The sequence below is a fragment of the Rhea americana genome, unplaced genomic scaffold, assembly GCF_003343005.1.
Source record: "Rhea americana isolate MKP2758 unplaced genomic scaffold, rheAme1 scaffold_341, whole genome shotgun sequence".
Lineage (NCBI taxonomy): Eukaryota > Metazoa > Chordata > Aves > Rheiformes > Rheidae > Rhea > Rhea americana.
In genome coordinates this window covers 261,096-279,912 of record NW_028186470.1, presented here as the reverse complement: position 1 = coordinate 279,912, position 18,817 = coordinate 261,096, and the positions used below count along the sequence as shown (strand labels likewise).

The following is an 18,817-nucleotide window of genomic DNA, read 5'->3' as shown; positions in this document are numbered from 1 at the left end:
TGCCGGCAGGGCCCGGGCCCCGGGGCTGCCGCCGCCCGCGCCGCGCTCGGCCGCCCGGACCATGAGCCATGACCCGACGCCGTGGGACAACGCGACCGAGAGCAGCACGGTGAGCGGCGCCGGGGACGGGCACCGGCGCGGAGCCCGAGCCTGGGACACGGCCGTGGCAACGGGATGCCGATGGGGATGGGGATGGGGATGGGGATGGGGATGGCTGGAGTCACTGGTCAGGACGCGGCAACGGTGCTGGCGCTGGGACCCACACCTGCGAGGTGCCCGTGGGGCTGGGATGTGGCCATGGTGACAGGGATGTGGTGGGGGTGGGAACGATGTCTGTGCCGGGGATGTGGCTGTGCGGATCGGGTCTGTGCTGGGGATGTGGCTGTGGGGACAGGATGGGTCCCTATCCGGGACGTGGCTGTGGGGAAGGGGTCCGTGCCCAGGACGTGGGGCTGGGGGCAGCACCAGCCTCCCCGCCCCGCCGGCACCAGCCGCGCTCGGCCAGCCCCGGGGCAGATGGGCCCTCCTGCGCCCTGCTCGTCCCCCCACAGAGGTGCCGGGGGACCCGGGCCGGGGGCCGAGGGGCTCTGGGTGCTGCCACAGCCAGGGGGGGCGGCACCGTCCCCATCCCCGTCCCCCAGGCAGGGGCCGAGGCCGCGGCGAGGGCCGGGYAGGGGCCAGGGTCCCTCTGCCGCGTGCGGCGGGGGCGGCCGGCGGCTCGGCCCCCCCGGCTGTGGTTGCCTTGGTGAAGGCAGGTCCCTGGGGAGCCGGCAGCAGGCCCGGGGGCGGCGGGGGACGGCGGCCTCGGGGGAGCGGCGCGTGGCACCGCGTGGGGTGCGGGGGGGGCGCACGGCCGCGCACGGCCCCGGCGAGGGGGGTGCGGGACGGGACGGGGCTCCGCGGGGCGCTGCGGTGTGCCCGGCAGCCGGGGCGGTGCGCGGGGGAAACTGAGGTGGGTCGGAGGGGGCAGGACAGGGGCCCCGGACACCCGGGTTCTCCAGGAGGGTGCGGCGGGGGGGGCTGCGGGCCGGTGCCCCCRCCGCGCTCAGCTGCGCCGGCGCCCCGCGCAGGCAGTGCCCGGCGAGGTGTCCCCCCAGGATGGCTACGTGCTGCTGCTCGCCCTGCTCTCCATCTTCATCGGGGGCACCCTGGTCCTGCTCTCCGGCATCCTGATCGTCTGCCGCCGGTGCTGCGAGGCCGATCGCCGGCACTCCAGGTAGGGCGGGGGCTCGCTGGGAGCTGCCGCTGGCCTTGGGGGCGCGCGGCGCCCCGGCCCGGGGGGCTGCTAACCCGCCTGCCCCCTCCGCAGAGCCAGCGATGACCCGGAGAAAACCACCACCACCTACCTGGATGACTCGCAGCCGGCCCAGGGTGAGCGCCGCGGTCGGGGCCTGCCAGGGCGCTGCCGGGGCGCCGCTGCCCTCCCCTCCCCGGCGGCCCCGTGGGGCCTCCCGCGCCGGGGCTGAGGCAGGTCCCGGCCCCTCTGCCGGTGCAGCCCCTCCGGGGCTGGGGTAGCTACGTCCCCCCGGCTCCTCCGTCGTCAGCCCCGGCCGCTGGAGCGGGCCTGCGGGCCCAGAGCAGGGACGCCCGGGCTGTTCGCGGCGCCTTGGGTGCTGTGAGTTTGCCCGGCCTCAGCTCAGGGCTGCCGCAGGCGCCAGGCGCGGGGGGCTGAGCCGGCCCCGCGCTGACCCTCCTCGCTCCCGGCAGACATCACCATCAGGGCAGAAGACCCCGACTGCCTGTCGTCCTCCAGCTACCGGGATGCGGAGGGCGAGCGGTTCCTGTCCTCCAGCTCCTCCACCGCCCGCCGTGTCTCCTTCAAYGAGGCGGCGCTCTACGACCAGGGCAAGAAGACCCAGGAGAAGGGGAGGAGGTGAAGGCGGGACACGGGGCACGGGGCCAGGCGGGAGACCCCGGGCCACGGGGGCCCCGAGCACTGCCGTAACCCCCCGTGCCCGGCAGGTACACACTGACCGAGGGCGACTTCCACCACCTGAAGAACGCCCGCCTGACCCACCTGCACCTCCCGCCGCCTGCCCTCAAGATCGTCACCATCCACGAGTGCGAGTCCAGTGAGAACAGCCTGGCCATGACCCCCCGCCTGCCCCCCGCCAAGCCCGGCCTCGCCATCTTCCAGGTACGGGACAGACCCCCGGGACCCCAGGGGATGGGGCATCCCGTGGCACAGCCAGGCCCAGGGGGAGCTCAGGCTGCAGTGGGGCGTGGGGATGCAGGTCTCAGGGCACAGCAGGAGCTATGGGTGGGGGGTCTCGGATGCCGGCAGCCCCCCCCCTCTTGTGCAAAGCCCCCCCAGCGTGCCACGCCACGCCTGCCTTGCAGCCCCCCGCGGGAGCCCTGCCACAGCCGGCGCTGCCCAGCCATGCCGTGTGCCCCAGCTCGGCCCTGCCCGGGGACACCTACAACTCCACCGTGGACAGCAGCTTCGCGGAGGCCAGCCCCGCCGCCTCCTCCGACTCCGGGGAGGGCCCCCCGGTGAGTGCCGGGGCGGGGGCTGTGGGGCGGGGGGCGGCGCAGCCCGGCGCCCCGTCGGCTGCCAGGACCCCTGCTCCATGCTGGGGCCCTCGGGAGGGAGGGGGGCAGCCGGCTGCAAAGAGGCTCTGCCACCCACACGCGTGCACGCGGGCCCCGTCCCGGTGCGCTGCGCCCAGGGGACGTTGGTGCATCCGCTGCGGCAGGACAGGAGGGCCGGGGGGGACCCTGCGCCGTGCCTGCTCTCATGGCCCCCCCCACCTCCCCCACCCCCCCCAGTTCGCAGCAGCCTCCAGGAGCGGGAAAGCGGCCGGCGCGGGCAGCGCGGGCGCCGGCGATGCCGCCCCAGCCCCGGCGCCGGGCACCGTGCTGCAGTTCTTCACCCGCCTGCGCCGCCACGCCAGCCTCGACGGGGCCAGCCCCTACTTCAGGATCAAGAAATGGAAGCTGGAGAGCAACCAGCGGGCGTCGAGCCTGGACACCAGAGGTGGGAGCGGCGATGGGGCGGGGGGGGGGGCGAGGGCTCGGCACGGTGCCCGCTCCCGGACCGTGGCCGCCCGCCGGGCGCCGACGCCGTCCCCCGACCCTGCCCTCCTCCCGCACCAGGGTCTCCCAAGCGGCGCCAGTTCCAGCGGCAGCGAGCGGCCAGCGAGAGCATGGACCAGGAGGACCGGGACCCTCACCAGACCGACATCATCCAGTACATCGCCCGCACGGATGACGTGGCTTTCCACCCCGCGGCCGGCCCCTTCCTGCCCTCCCCGGCCAGCCCCCCACCCTCTCTCGGCAGGTATTTTTCAGTAGATAGAGGGGACGGGGACGGGCGYGGGGAGGTGTGAGGGACCCCGCGCTGGGGGCTGCTGCCCTTCGGGGCGGCTGGGGCAGGAGGTGACGGGGACGGTGGCTCGGGCATGGTGTCCGGGGGTCCGTGGGGCATGAAGGCGTCGCTGCAGAGCCTGGGGGCGCCGAGCCGGGGCCTCCCCTGCCTGGAGCCGCGGTGGGGCTGCATGTGCTGGGAGCGGGGCTCGGCCCGGCCGTGACGCTCTGACGGTGCCTGCAGGCTAGAGCCGGGCGAGGGGGGCGCGGGCGAGGCCGGCGGCCCCGAGCCGCCCAGCGCCTACCACGACATCTGGAGCCTGCGGGCGTCCCTGGAGCTGTACGCCTCCTCCGAGCGGAGCAACGACCAGGACTCGGTGCGCAGCGACGGCGGCGACAGCGTCTCCTCCGCCGGCGGCCTGCCCCCCTGCCCCTCCTCCTCCCTGGATGAGGCCGAAGGCCCCGAGGAAAAGCCCTGGGGCCGGTCCAAGCCGGAGGGCCCCGACTCGGAGCCGGGCACGCGCAAACTGCTGCAGATGGACAGCGGCTACGCCTCCATCGAGGCGCCGAGCCGGGCGGGCGAAGAGGGGCACCCCAAGGACCAGACGGCCTCGGAGAAGCGCATTTGCTTCACCAGCGCGGGGCGGAAAGGCACCATCTTTGAGAGCTTCGAGGGCCGGGAGCCGGAGGAGGAGGAGGAGGAAGAGGAGGAGGAGGAAGAGGAGGGGAGTGAGCCCCGGGGCGCGGCGGGCGGGGGGCCCCCGCCGCCCCACAGCCCCCTGGCCTGGTCCCCCTACGGGCAGATGTTCGCCGGGCGGGAGGCGCTGCCCCGGCGGGACTACAGCATCGACGAGAAGACGGACGCGCTGTTCAACGCCTTCGTGCGCCACGACCCCCAGTTYGACGACTCGCCGCTGCGGGGCAAGCACCGCTCCCGCACCCACCTGCGCAAGCAGTGGCAGCACGCCAAGCAGTACAGCGACCCCGGCGTGCGGTACCCGGCGCTGGAGCGGCACCGCACGCCCCTGCGCCGCGGGGACAGCGCCAACTACCCGCTGGACGCCCGCTTCCACAGCCCCCTGCCCCGCATCGTCAGCGCCGGCGACGAGGAGGCCGGGGAGGCCGGGGAGGGGGCCGCCGGCGCGCCGGCCCTGCCCGACCCCGAGATCCAGGTGATCGTGGAGGAGCCCGGCGAGGCGGCCCCCGAGCCCAAGGCCGGCCCCGAGAGCCCCACGGACGACTGCTCCGGCCCCGGCCAGTGCCTGGGGCTGGGGCTGGGCTCCGGCGCTGAGCTGATGGACAAAATCGCCGGCGGCCTCGAGGAGCGGCTCTACGGGCACTTGCGGAAGTCGGGAGAGCGCGTGGAGCCCGTGGTGGCCGTGGCGGCCAGCGACGCGCCCCCCGACCGCAGCCCYGTCTAGGCCCCGCGCCAGGGGGGCAGAGACCCCGGCACAGCGGGGCTCGGCCCCCACCAGGGTTCAGGGCTYCGACCCCTCCCGCCGCTGGCGCTGGGACCAGCCTGGGGCCCGGGCCGGGCTGCCGGGGCACAGGGCGTCTCGGGAAGGGCGGCCCCCCCCCCCGGCATGGAGGGCATGCGGGGCAGGGGCAGCAGTCGCTGGCCAAAGCCGCCCCATGGAAGGGGTCCGGTAGCATGGGGTGGCCGAGCCCCCTTGCTCCTGGGAGCGAGGGACAGAGAGGTGCCAAAGGGCCCCRCGGGCTCACCGCCCCGGGAGGGGTGCAGGGCCGCCGGGGACCCCGGTGGGGACCCTGCCCCGCGCCCGGCACCCGGAGAGGCAGAGCAGAGCATTCGCCAAAGCCAGTTGCGCCGGCAGGGCCAGGAGGTCGGTTACGAAGGACTCCGTCAATAAACCCCAAACCTAGCCGAGGCCTAGTCCTTACCTCACAGTAGAGCCGTGTAGCAGATACGCTCTCCCCTCTTCCTCTCCGACTTTTTACAAGCAATAATGCCTCGCTCCTCGTCTGGCTGGGGACGTCCGCGCAAGGAAGGCGCYGGGGCTGGGCATCGCGCCGGCTGGCCGGGGAGGCCGCGGCGCTGCCCTCGCGGGGAGCCGGGCGCAGCAGTAACCCGGGGAGGGGGCAATCGCCTCCCAGCRCGCACGGAGCCCTCCCTGCCCGGCGCCCGCCCAGCCCTGCGGGGAGCTGAACTGGAAGCGGGTGGCTGGGGGGCCGCGGCGCCGCGCGGGGAGGCTGCTCCAGGGCCCTGCGCTGGGCTCTGCAGCACCAGCCCCGCGGCCCCATCACGATTCAGAGCGGATGGAGGCAGCTCTCCGCCAGCCCGCAGCGCTGCCCTCGCGCCCCGGCGCGCGTGGCGACGCGGGACGAGAGGCGAGCGCGGTTTGGGCAGGCACGCGCGTGCAATCGCGAGCCCCGCGGGGCTCCTCGCCTCACCCCTGCCCTCCCTGAAAGCTCAGTGCTGCGCTTGATGCATTCGGTGGATATTTATTGATTTTTGACCAGAGGTGGATGCTGCTGCTCTGGGGGAGGGGGTTAGCTTTTTGTTGGGTTTTTATTCATGTTCCAAAGGATGGGTAAAAAAAAGAAAAAGCCTAAGATTTATTACCTGGGAGACTTGGTAGTGGGAAGGGGCACAAGGGGCAGGCAGGGCACGGCTGAGGGCCCCCCTCCACGCCGCAGACCTGCCCTGTGCCCCCTCCATGGTGACCCTATTGCATGTGAGTAAAGAGGCCAGGTCGCTCCTTCCCCTCTGCAAAGTCTCTGGCCAAAGCACTAACTCCAACTTCAACTCAGCCTTTTTATGTCTATAAACAAAGGAGATAAAAAAAACAATCAAAAAAAGAAAACAAAACCAAACCTGTGCCTTTTCTGTGTTTGATTCTTGAATTCTCACCCCTGTTCCCCTGCCTGGGTACCCTAGGTGTGGGGGGGAACCATCCTTTCCTTCCTCCTCGAGAGACACGAGGTCAAGGCATGCAGGTGAGGAGAGGGCAGGGAGCCTGGTGCTGCTCCCGCCGGGCATCGCCCCCACAGCCTACAGCTGCTCAAAAAGGAACAGATTGTGGCTGGCCAGTAGCCCACATCCACTCACAGGGTGCTGTTCCCCTCTTACCCTCTTGTTGCAGGAGGAAGAACATGAAACCCACCTCTCCATTTTCACTTTATTTTTTTCTTAAAAAAAAAAAAAAAAAAAGAAAAAGAAAAAAAAAGACTATGAACGCACCCATTCCCTTTTCGGAGCCCTTTTACAGCATGCAGGTTTAATAGAGTTTTGCTTTGTCTTAATACCTGTTTTTTTTCCTCATTGGGTTTATTTTAAACACATCACGATGTGTAGGAATCTCTAAATATACCGCAAATATAAACAAAAAAAGAGGAAAATATATAATATATAACAGTAGTCTAAAACATAAAGTGCACGGCAATGGCTTTGCACGACTTCTACACAGCCAGGTGGGCATGGCAGGACCCCGGCGGGGAGAGGAGTACTGATCCCACCGCACCCCGACCCTGCTCATCCCACCCTTCCGATCGCAAAATTAAAAAACAGAATCAGTGTCTTGATTGGCAAAGAGTGATTAGGGGGAGGAAGGGCAGCATCTTCGCAGCTGGAGATTTCTTCTTCCAGGGTGGTAAGTAGAGTCTTGCCACCACCAGCTTCTGATTCCTGATGCTGTCCGTAGCGAGGGGGCAGCAGGGGAGGTGGGGGGGGGCATTTTCCTTGGTTGGTTTCCTTGGTTTTTGTTTTTGGATTGCAAGCATAGTCCACTCCCAGGAAAGACACAGAGATGGGGCGAGGATGTGGGATGCAGGCTGGCCCAGGCCCTGGGACGCACTGTTTTATAGGAGAACACACAAAGAGAACATTAGGCAGGGCTGGGCTAGTGCCGAAATTGGGGTCCAAGCCCCAGCTCTGCCCCTGGCCACAGATGCAACCATGGGCAAATCACCGCCTGCCCCAGGACTCGGACTCCCAGTGGTACCTCGCAAATAGAAAGCGAGAGGGGGCTCAGGAGACTTGTCTGGCCAGAGGTGCCTGCATAGCACCCAGCCCAGCCCTTTGGTTGGGTGTCATGGACCTGCCACTGCCAGCTAGGAAACAAAAAAAAAATCCAAGGAGAAGAGGCAGTCAAGGAGCTTCATTCATGACAACGAGTTAGGACTGCTTTTTTGCTTCCAAACACTCTAAAGCACTGACTAAAGGGAAGGGCACTGCTAGAAGCAGGCAATTTCTATCCTGGCAGTCCCTGTAATTCATGCTGGAGCGCTGGGAGACAGAAGGCAATGACCTAACCAAGCTCTGGCAGCCTGCATAGCCCCTCTCCTTCCCAGGACTGCTGGCTGGCAGCAGTGCAGGGGGAACGAGCCCCCGTGCTGGGGTAACTGAGCAGGAAGGAAGGGGCGAGAGGAACAGCAGCTCCCYGGGGAGACCTGCAGCCAAGGCATTCACTTGCCAATACAGTAACTCCCCGTGCAGGTGACTCATTCCCAGCCATGAATTAAAGATTAAAGCTGCCACACGGCCGAGCGCGGCCTGACAGCTGCAGGGGGAGGAACAAGCTTTTATTCCTGGCTTTTTTTCACACCACAAAGCTGGTCGTGATCCAAACAGATAACAGAGCCTCAGCCCCACAGAGCGCCTGTGACGAGGGAGCGCAAGAGCGAGGACGGGGGGGGGTGGATGAATGCTGAACATGAGTCATTGCTGGCTCACTTATGAATGAGGGGTGGTAAGAAGGGGACAGGGCTGCAGAGCTGAGGTAAGAGCCGGAAAAGCGGGGGGGGATAGGGCAGGGAGGGCTTACAGCTTCCCTAAATGCTCGAGAAAGGGATGGAAAGGGTCTGTGTGGGTCACCAGCTGGCACCAGCCAACACTATCACCCCCCAGATGAGAGGAGAGGCTCCACTGGGGCCTTGCTCAGGGACAACCCCCAAAAGCCTCCCCTCCCCGCTTCAGGGAGGTGCAGCCCCTCRTGCTCAGCATCATGCTGTAGCCCAGCTCATCAGCTTGCTGGAGGCTTTGCCCTCTGCAAAAAGCTGTCCCTACAGCCGGGAGGACCRTGGTGAGACCAGCAGCATCAGGCTGCAGAGCATGGGGGAAGCAGGGGGGACTCTGGTGCCAAGGAAAGGGTTGTCATGACCTGGTCACAGTCCAGGAGGGGGGAAGAGTTTATGACAGCAGCTCCTGCCTGCCACGGCAGCATCTTGCAGGAAGAGGAGGGTAGAGCAGAGCAAGGCAGGCAGCAGAGCAGGGCATGAGGAGGGAATAGGCGAGGGTCCCCTGGCACAGCCTGGGCTGGTTCTGCGGCTCCCAGACAACACAGGGCATGTGGGCTCTGACTGCCGGGGGACTCAGACAGCTGCTCAGGACACATACCTCTCCCTCCCCTTTCCTCAACTGGGTCACACAGACCTACAAAAATATCTTTTATCTTTTCCCAGCCCTTTTCTGCTGTCCATGGTTGGGGCAGGATCAAAAGCCCTCCCTCCTTTTCCTGAGCAAGTACCAAGGATGCCCCCGCCACCAGCAGGCGCTCGGTCCCCCGTACCTGTGATGAGCACGAGCACTCTCGCCTCACTGCTGCTTGCAGGTGGAGAGTTTGCGGATCTTGCTGCTGGCAGAGCAGGCCTTGCGGGAGGGGTTGGAAGAGGCGCTTGCCCGGCGCTCTGCCTTCGATTTGGTGCTCAGCTGTCCCGTCTCCGTTCCGTTCATGCACACGGCCTTGGGTAGCCCTTTGCTGCGGCTCTGCCCGTTCTGCCCTGCCTCTTCCTCAGGCACCTGTCCTGCAAGGGAAGTGAGACGGTGAGGCAGCGGGCAGGCAGCAGCCCTCGCCGCTGACAGCGGAGCAAGGGCCGTGCTCCAGAGAACCACTTCAACTGAAGATCAGCTCTTTCAATAACTCAAAATGAATGTGGCTTCCAAGAAAAACTCCAGCAAGTTCACGTGCCTTCTAGGACCACAGGTGACACAGCCCAAAGGGCAGCTCCATGAAGCAGGGAGTTCAAGATCACATTTCCCCCCTCCTCCCCAGCTGGTCCAACAAGGACCAACTTTACCGACATTTCTCTCAGGCACACAGAGGTTGGTGGTTTCCAGCATGCAGTCAGCGCAAGMAAAAAAAAAAAAAAGAAAAAAAAGAAAAACACAGAAAAACCCGGAGGCAATGAGTGAGCAGTGTGGGCACAGCAGGCTCAGGCTTCCGAGGCTGGTGGTGACTGCACGCACGCTGCCTCCCCCGGGGGCTGGGAGCACATTGCGCACGGCCTGCGCTGGCACTCGCGGGTCCCAGACTCCTGCGGTTAAGCCACCACCTTGCAGCGTGAGCACAGGGAAGCATGCAGCCCTTTCCAGGGCCCTGCGTGCTGCTGAGCAGGATGCTCTGGAGGCTCACAGCGCTCCAGCCTTCATTGGCACTAACAGTATTCAGGAGCACGTGAAGCCACTGGAGCTGAAACCTGAGGCGGTAGTTTGGTCTCTGGCCAGAACTACACAGCTGGGCAGCAGCAGAGCCAAGTCACTCCTCCTCCACAGTTTCTCTTTTCCCTCCTCCCTCCCTTCTTTCGTTACCTTCTCTGGAGGAGGGTGCAAGTCAGCCCAAACTATCTACCTGCAGAGCACCTAGGGGCTTAAGACATGCTCGTAAAACCACTAACCAGCGTTTACGACATGCTGGAAGATCTGCTTCGCTCGTGGAAGTGCAGCCACGCCGGGGGGTGCACAGCTGCTGTTCAAACAGCGATGCAAGAGGAACGTGAACACCACTGTCCCCTAAAGGGCACAGCCAGATGGGAGAATGGCCTATGCTGCCTCCAGTTCAGAAAAGGCCATCTCCCCTCCTCTAAGGGATCGCTCTGAATGACTCAGCACAGCAGATAAGAGCCATTTCCAGAGGCATCTGTCTGTCACCACGGCTGATTCGGTCACATACATTTAGCCAGGAGCATTCAGAGGGGAGGGACGACCGTGCCCTGTCCCCACAGCCTGGACAGCCCTGGCCCGGGGGGTGGGGTGGGACAGGACACCATCACGCACACACGTAACACAGCGGGTCCCGCAATCAGTAATGCAGCGTGTCCCCCGAGCAGACGCAGGGCTGCACAGAGGATTCAGATTCCCAGCGCTCCCCTGCCACCGGATCCAGCCAAGGCAATTTCCTTCCAGAAGGAACGTCACGCTCCAGAGCCCTTCAGTTATGACTCAGAGGTTTGAGTGGAAGCGAAGGCTGTAAGGCGATTATGTATAATTTTCTTTAAAGGATGCTCAATCCTTTCCCCGCCAAGGCCAAACGGCACGTCATCTCTCTATAGCTGCGCCAATGATCACCCCACCGCTGCCGAGCTTGGGGGAAGAGGGGAACACATGCAGGGACAGGGCAGTGGGAGAGCAGCTTCTCCTCCGGAGCAAAACAGCAAGGGTCTGTCCCGACCTCTGCTCTCTCCAGTGCCACCGCACATTCCTCCGGGGCATCCCTGCTGCTGCAGCACTCTGTGGGTTATGGCTTGCTCTGCTCCCTTCTCTCCCTCCCTCTGTCTGTCTGCCTCCACTGACTTTTACAGCGACTCCTCCAACTAAGCACAGCAAGTCCTCTYCTGTGGGTGGAAGAGCCTTTGGGAAACAAAAGCCGCAAGGGGGCACGGAGGTCACTTTGTTCAGACAAGCTCATCTTCAGTACCCACCTTTTTCCTCTCAAAGGGCTGCATGGGGGAGGGATCAGTCTCCCTGAACAGTTACTGAGAAACAAAACAGCTAAGGGAGCAGCAGCTCGAACCCAGCCCAGGTGACGGGCCCTCTGCCTCAGCCAGATCACCAGGCTCTGCCTGACAGGGAGCAGCTTTGGTAAAACCTCACTGTGCAGAGGCAGGGGGTCATGCACTGGAAGGAAGCGCAGGCTGCGGCAGCACTCATCAGGCTAGAATGAAAATGCATACTCAGAAACGAGGCAGATTAACTATTTCCAAAGCCAGCCTGGCTGGACAAGGCTGCAAGCACCAGAGAACCCAGGGTGTATACCAAAGGTGCATGTTCTTCCTCCACAAAGCAGGCTTAGCTCAAGAGCTGGGCCTAAGCAGGAATCAACTGGGCAAGTTACCCAGCTGATGCTGATTGATCTACAGATCAAACAGCTAGTTCTTTAAATTAAACTAGTCAGCTGTGCTGCTGCTGTTAGGAGCTTGGGAACACCTTCCCTGTGCCATGGTTTGGGCACAACAGCACCTCAGAGCAGGCCTCTGAACCAGAACAGCACAGCTGGGACCAAAGAGAGGTGAGGCATTGCTGGTGTACAAGAGGCCTGGGAAGCACTGCCACGCAGGGGTCCAAAGGCTGTGAGACAGGGAGGTTAGAACTGGTCTGACTCATAGGGTGATTTTGGGTTACAAGTACAACTGATCCCAGCAGAAAAGGCTGCTTCCCACATTGACTTGCTGGTGGGCAGCTGCCCCTTACATCCCTTCCAGGTGGCTCAATTAAGTGTTGAGAAAGCTCCCAGTTACTGGCTCATTTGAGCTTACCTGAGCACTTCTGCCTTGCCACTGCAAAAGAGAAGGATGCATTTGCCAGGGGTGTCTACCAGCTTTGTACGCCGAGGCCTATTGCCTCCAGGGCTGATGCTGGACACCCACTGTTCTCCTGAGGCTGGAGCCACCAACCTTGCACCTCCTGAGAAATGCAGATGCGAGTCCTCATGTAGCTCATCATAAAGGATGGAGGCACCTCCATCCATGCCACGGTGGAAGGCTGTATTACCAGGGACATTCCTGAACATGACTGGTCAACTGCTCAAGGGCATGAAGCAGAAATAACCACACTCAGSAACCCAGCCAGTTACAGACTGTCTGTCACTCTGATAAGTTTTCAGCTTCTGATCCCTTAAGAGAGGGGGACTTGCTCAGAAAAGCTGAAGCATCCGACCTCTGAAAGCCCCTCTAGAAGCAGGGGGGGGGGGAATACACTGGCCCCTTGGAGTTCCTCTAGAAATGAGGCTTTCTCCAGTCACTCATGAGCATCATGGCTCACAATGGTCAAGCTGCTGCCCAAGATCACCGCATCCCAGCCATGCTTCCCCACTCAGAATTCAGGGTTTTATTTTACTTCTTCCTATGTTCTAATTACATGTCTGCAGAGCCTCGAATAGCCCCATTCAGAGCAAAGCTGAACACTTATCCTTCCCCTCCCTCAGCTGAACTCAGGCCAAATCAATTAACATTTTTGACTGAGGAAGGAAAAAAAACACACACACACTTAACCAGCTCACTCCTCTTGAGTGTGACTATTCCTCCCCCTCCCACCCTCCTTCAAAAGAACAATCCCAGGAATCTATTATGGATACTAAGGCGGAGGGTGCATTGCAAGCTAATTTTACCTCCTTCACCAATGACAGTTGCTGACGTGCAAATTAATGAAAATAAAAATTCAACATGGGATGAAATCTTGGCAACTGTCTGCCCACGCGGAAGCCAGTGACCCAGTGCCATGTCTGTTTGAACAACCATATCCTACCTTACCATTACCAGCTGAACAGTACTAAAAATAAAAGAAAGGAGGGCTGAGAGACATTGAGTATGCATGTGTTCGTCCTTGCCACCTCTCACATTTAATGGCTCTGTTCAGCTCATTCAGGCACAAAAAAGGTTTCAAAATAAAACCATGAAGAGCTTTCAAACTGCTGCGTTTGTCAGGTAAACACGCACACATGATTTGCAGCTAGAAACACAGCTTTTCAAGTGCTAGGCATTACCTTAAGACTCTAGTCTTGTCTTTATTTTCCAGCCTCAGACTGAATGCTAAAAAGGAGTGAAACAACAACAACAAAAAAAGCAAGCTATGCAGCCATTTGCCTCTGCAGGAGGCAGGGGCTACAGCTGAAGAAGAGTTTAACAGTATGGTATGGGCAAACAGCAAAGCACAGCCTCCTAGATCTGAAATGCAGCACAAAGGCAACAAGCAAGATGCTTAAATCCATTTACTGCATATGCTGCCTCTCCAAATAAGAAGGCATCCACTTCTGGAAAGAATGGTTTGTCACATGCTCAGTGTCTCAGTATTCTCTCCTCAGCACTTCTGTCAGATGAGATGTTTAACACAGATTGAATCAGGGGCTTGTAACATTTAAGGCTCTCTATGGAGCTGCATAAATCTTTAAATAACTCTTTAAAAATAAAAGAACATTCTCAAAGCCCCTTCTTTCTCTGAAGAACGTAAGATTTAATGAGGTTCCCTCTTTCCCTCGCTAATCGAACACCCACTCCTGCCTGTGAGTCACTGGTACTCATGCTCTTGCTGCCCAATGGAACTACAACTGAATTGATCAGTCATTTACAAGTTTTTTTTTTTTTTTTTTTTTTTTTAATTATTTGAATACAACATTACTCTTAGAAGGGCAACTCAGAGCTGAGCAAGTTCAACAGGATTCTGCAGGAAGACTGAGAAAAGAAAGATTAAGTTTATTCTCTTTGCAAGCTGCCCCCTTGCCTTTGCGAGTGTCAGACAAGGCATAGAGCACAGCCTATACCCATGATAGGCTCCCTCTTCATCTCCCATTCCTCACRTAAGCCAGAATTGCAAGACTCCCTCAGCAAATTTCTGCCCATCACAAACATTTCACCTGTCAGATTGCACCTCTGTATCACACCTCACAAGCCCCTATTTTCCTTGCTTTTGGGAATAGCCTTGTTTTAAGGTATCTTGCCAAGCCCTACGARCAGCTTAACCTTCATCACTGCCTGATCAAGAGTTGTAGGATAAGATGGACAGAACGATCCAACGCAGCAGACCAGTTCACAGTCAAGAAGTGTTTAAGCCTAAATCAAATCTGTTCTTGTCATGTGTGTGGGTAATCTAGATTGCGTTTTTTGTTCTTTCTAGGGCAATCCAAAGCATAGGTGATATGTCTGATAGGAGAGGAATTAGTTCCATGCTGATCAAACATAGCCCCTGATTTGAGAACAGGGCGCTATACGCATTCACATGCGAAGGCCTACCTAACCCAGCGCCCTGCCTGACAACGGCCCGCCACCCAGTGACGCGTGCTCAGGGAAGCGGCACAGGAACACCCAGAAGAGCACAATCCTTCTCTTGCTCCAGACGGCCAGTTCCTTGGGGACCTCCTGAGCTGTAGGCTACATCCAGGCTATTGTGTGTGATAGTGAATGAATCTACCACTTGACAGAGTGAACCGGACAAGTCCCTATCTCCACAAAAGCAGAACACCCAACTGCTAAATAATTAAGGGGACATTTAGGTTGTCTGGAAACAATGCTTTATGTCACTAGCTGTCTGAGCAATATTATACAGCAACTTGTGAAGTAACTGATAGGTTAAAAGAACATCAMCATTCAAGTCTTAATTAAWAGAAAATTATGTTCATTCTACCCATTCAGGCTAATTGCATTATGGGGAGCGCTGGTCTATGGGGCCACTATTAAACTTCAGGTCTCTAATCCCTCCGAAAAAGCACAAATTATGCACRAGAACTTCATACATCTTCCAGTAATTTGCCTGTCACTTTCTGAAGTGACAGCTCTTATTTGGGTTTAAATACTGCTGTTTGCATTAGAAGTGCATAATAGCTGATATTACTGCTCTGAAGACAATCTCCTGCTATAATAGTCACCTGCCTGTGTGGGGGGAACATCCACCTCAGCTGGCAGATCAACACTGCCACTAGCTACTGCTAGAAGAGCACCTTGCACCAGCACAAGCATGTGCACACCCAGGGAAATGATGCTGCCCATGGGATGAAGCCTCAGCTACCTATGGTAGTAGGAGGCCCAAAAGTGGACACCAACAGCTGAATAGCAGGAAGGTGTTCTCTTCACTCACTGCTCACGTGGACACACAGTCCACTCCATGCAGAGGGTTGAACACCAATTCTCACTTGATTGGGAAACGGATCCCACACACCCTGCTCCTCCTCTTCAAAGAAACTGCAGAGCAGGGCGTATTTCCCCAAACACAAAGGTAACATGCAATGCCCAGAGACCCTCACCAGCATGCAGAACAGACATACATCTCCCTCTTGGGCCTGCTGGACATATGATCACTTGTTCAAGTTGGAAGTCTGCCTAAGTTTTTATCTTTTATCACACCAAAGTGCATAARTCAGGCAGCAGACCAGTCACTAGCAGAAGAGTCAAAAAGAAACCAAACGTTTTAACTAGAGTGAGAACAGTCAGGAACACGTCTTCTGGGTGAAATCATCCAGTGTGGCAGGAAAGCAGAAATTCGCTGGATTACACAGGCAGAGTAACCCATCCTAAAAAGGATGGGTTAGAGATTGGTCATAGTTTGAGCTACTTGTCAAGTGTCACAAGCTGTGCTTCTTCCTTGGCAGCATACTACACCCCCACAGTTAGCCTTTGCTTAAAAATACAAACCCCCCAAAACTAAAGAAAGATTTCCTTGCAGAAGAGAATTATCTACTTTTGAAATAATACAACTGTCTTGGTAATAGGAAGCATCTTGAAGCTTGGAGAAAGCAAGATGATTCTGCACTCCCCAGCTACTGCCATTAGCTCAAGCCACAGGAAGCACAAGAGGGCAGCGGCTCGCAAACCTAGGCTAAGCTTGCCACTCCTCTTCTGTGCTCACAGCTGGTGCAAGTATAGCTTCCTCTCCAAACAGCTTGGCTGGTCTGCTCAGTGCTCTAAGCCCTGCCTCAGCTTCCTCCTCTGCAACTGAGAACGCACAGGAAAGCAACAGAGCACTGTTAGAGACATGCATATGCTTATTCTCCAGAGTGATGCCAAAGAAGTGATGATAGACTGTCCTGTGGGTTCTTGAATTTGTCTGCTGGGTAGTCAAGGACAAAGTGCAACAGATTACTCCTACAAAGGAGTACTCCTACTCCTACAACACAGTTTCAGAGGAGTTTAAACCATGTATTTAACCTCAATTTAAAAGATGCTGTAAGCACTAGATTAGAAGCAGGATAAAGTCTGGGCTCCCATTCCCACCAGAACTCTCACTTGGTCTTTCAAGGGATGTTATAGGTGCACAAAAACCAGCCACACTTTCTGCCTCTTGAAAGCAGTTCAGAAAGGAAACATAGCATTAGAAAGGGACAAAGGTTACGCTCGTTACAGATTTGAAACCTGGCAGCCTTGTGATTGCACTGAAACTCCACTGCCATTGAAGGACCCTCCAGTTCCCCGACACTTCTGCAGAATCACAGTTTGGGTGCTTGCTTACACATGAGCTGTTCTTGTTAGAAACATCTGCAGAGAAAGACTACCCTTGGACAACATGGAAGGCATCTGGCAAGTTCTTTCCTGCTCCTGTGCTTAAATAAGACCTAGCAATCAACTATCTGCTTCAATGAGCATCACATTTTTAAAAGAAATTCTTCTTTCAAAAAGTCTCCATGAGGCTATGAGGAAAAGCCCTGGTGTTGGTCAAATTCTAGGACAAAAAAAAAAGTGGGATGTAAAAAGAGTAAAGAACAGAGAGCTCTGCAGGTCACCCAGCTGGCATTGGGACATCAGTTCTATTAGAAAAGGTTATGAATTACCTAACTGTCACAAGTGAATCAGCTCTTGGAATAATCCACTTCACTGATGAGGCTCCCTTCATCTTGGCAGGCTTCACCTCTGACCCACCTACATATCCATTTGGCTGAACATTTGTACAGACTCCTTGTTGGGGACTGTTACCCAAGGATGCCACATAGCATGGAGCTAAGACTCTGGTGGCTTAGTCTGCTTGACTTGCTCAAAGCAGTCTCCCCACTTCTATCCCTTGAAAAAACCTACCTGGGAGGTCAATATTGGTTCAAGTGAATTTTGGACATCAGGTACAACTCAAGGCTAGTATCTGCCTGACACTTTATTCTTCTATGATAAATTGTTTCTGGACTGACCATGATCAAGAAAACCATTTCCATCTAACCAGGAAACCAAAAACAAGACAAGGTCTTCAGGTAAAATATTTTGCACTAGTGAAAGATTTGCCACACAAGCCCACCTGGCTATCAGTAAAGAAGAAACTAAAACTAATTTAGTGAGTCTGCACTACAGACACTAGGGCTTTCCCTTATCAACTAGGAAAGCTCAGTCCCAGAAGCTTCAAATCACACTGTGGTAAGGTATATCAGCACCCCTATAAATAGTACTTAAAACCTTGCCTCCAAAAAAACCCCAAAACAAACAAAGCCCAATGAAACTAGGGTAGAACCCACTGAAGACTTTAGAGCAATTAATAAACATGATGTGTGGATTTAGGAAATGCAACCATAGGACCATAGACAGATATACATCTTCCCAAGGACATGCCCTTCAGACCTCTCCTCACAAGTTAATGCAGCTTATAGACACAGAGAGGCAGGGGTGGGGGTGGGGGGATAGTTCACAGTTAGTTCACACATACTTACTAGTTGGTTTACTTTAAAAACCCAACAGGAAAACCCAAAATAAAGAAAGAAACAATTCTGTAACCAAGTAGTTAAAGATTGGAGCAGAAAAGAAAAAGTCTCAACCAAAGTGCAAGGCTATAGGCAACCTTCTTTCCCAGATGTGCCATCTACTCTGAACATTGAGTCATTTTAGGGCTGTGATCCAAAATAACTCAGAGATAGTATAGTAAAACTGGCCAAAAGAATTAAGTGTGCTGAACAACAGAATACAGCAGGAAAAAAGCTATTACTGGCTGCAAGGAAGGAAATTGGCATGTGGGTAACACACAGGAAGGGGCATCCTGTTTGATCAAATAAAGAACCAAGACATCCGGAGCATCATGGCTCACTCAAACGCTGTGCGTCACTCACACCACTTAATAATCAATAGTCTCCTCAACTGCTGAAAAGACTTGCTCAAACCACATAGCCTCTCTTAAAAATCTKTAAGCAGGCATGAAGGAAAGAGAGAAAACAAAATAAATGCTCCTCTGCCCTGCCTATCCCAGCATCCTTCTCTCCTACCTGGTACTGTAAAGTCCTGAGTGTAGATGATATCATCTTCAATGTCATACAAGTCATCATCTTCCTCATTGTAGCCATGCAGATCTTCCAGATAAGGCACCGCCGTCATACTCCTCCACCTGTCCTTTGTCTCTGGGCTGGGAGGTATGGGGACCAGAGCCTCTGCCTGAGCATGTTTCTTACGAAACCAACTGCAAAGAGTCCAAGAGCAGTTTCATCAGTACAGCTTCACTTTTAGAAGATAAGGAAATCCTTGTTAGTATGAAATGGTTCCAATTCCACCCCAACATTCAAAGCTACATGGAGTTTTCATTTGTATAAAATTTCCTAGACAGTTTTATGCCACTGCAGGTTTTTATTGTATAACAATCTGCAGAGGCAAGTTTCARGAAAGGCAAGCCTCAGTCTTGGTGACTATACTGCAGGGACACTAACAGCTATGCAAGCTGCCTCTCAAGGTTTTCCAGCCAGTGGGTTCTTTGCCATTTAAGAAGAAACTAACAGATCTGCTCAGCTGTTAGCACACTGGTTGCTACTGCAAGATACACTCGAGCATGTGCCATCCACAGAAGCATGGCTCGGGATCTGGAAAGAGAATGCAGGAACATTTTACCCACCACCAA

At 57.2% G+C, this 18,817-nt stretch overlaps 2 protein-coding genes across 2 annotated transcripts in view; one reads left to right on the top strand and one right to left on the bottom strand.

Moving 5' to 3' along the window:
- The first annotated feature begins 12 nt into the window (after window positions 1-12).
- CBARP (CACN subunit beta associated regulatory protein) lies at window positions 13-5,518 on the top strand. The gene is made up of 9 exons (XM_085311469.1): window positions 13-109; window positions 1,071-1,216; window positions 1,310-1,371; window positions 1,708-1,873; window positions 1,963-2,137; window positions 2,341-2,493; window positions 2,770-2,977; window positions 3,097-3,280; window positions 3,551-5,518. Exons 1-9 carry the CDS (start codon window positions 62-64, stop codon window positions 4,725-4,727), a joined length of 2,319 nt encoding a protein of 772 aa, XP_085167595.1. The 5' UTR covers window positions 13-61; the 3' UTR covers window positions 4,728-5,518.
- A 907-nt stretch (window positions 5,519-6,425) lies between these two features.
- Window positions 6,426-18,817, bottom strand: part of STK11 (serine/threonine kinase 11) — a 47,771-nt gene continuing 35,379 nt past the window's right edge. Inside the window, exons 8-10 of the mRNA XM_085311471.1 lie at window positions 18,195-18,385; window positions 8,832-9,066; window positions 6,426-7,117 (exon numbers count right to left, since the gene is read on the bottom strand). Of these exons, the coding sequence (XP_085167597.1) occupies window positions 8,858-9,066; window positions 18,195-18,385 (400 nt within the window). The 3' untranslated portion in view covers window positions 6,426-7,117; window positions 8,832-8,857. The remainder of the gene's footprint in view (window positions 7,118-8,831; window positions 9,067-18,194; window positions 18,386-18,817) is intronic.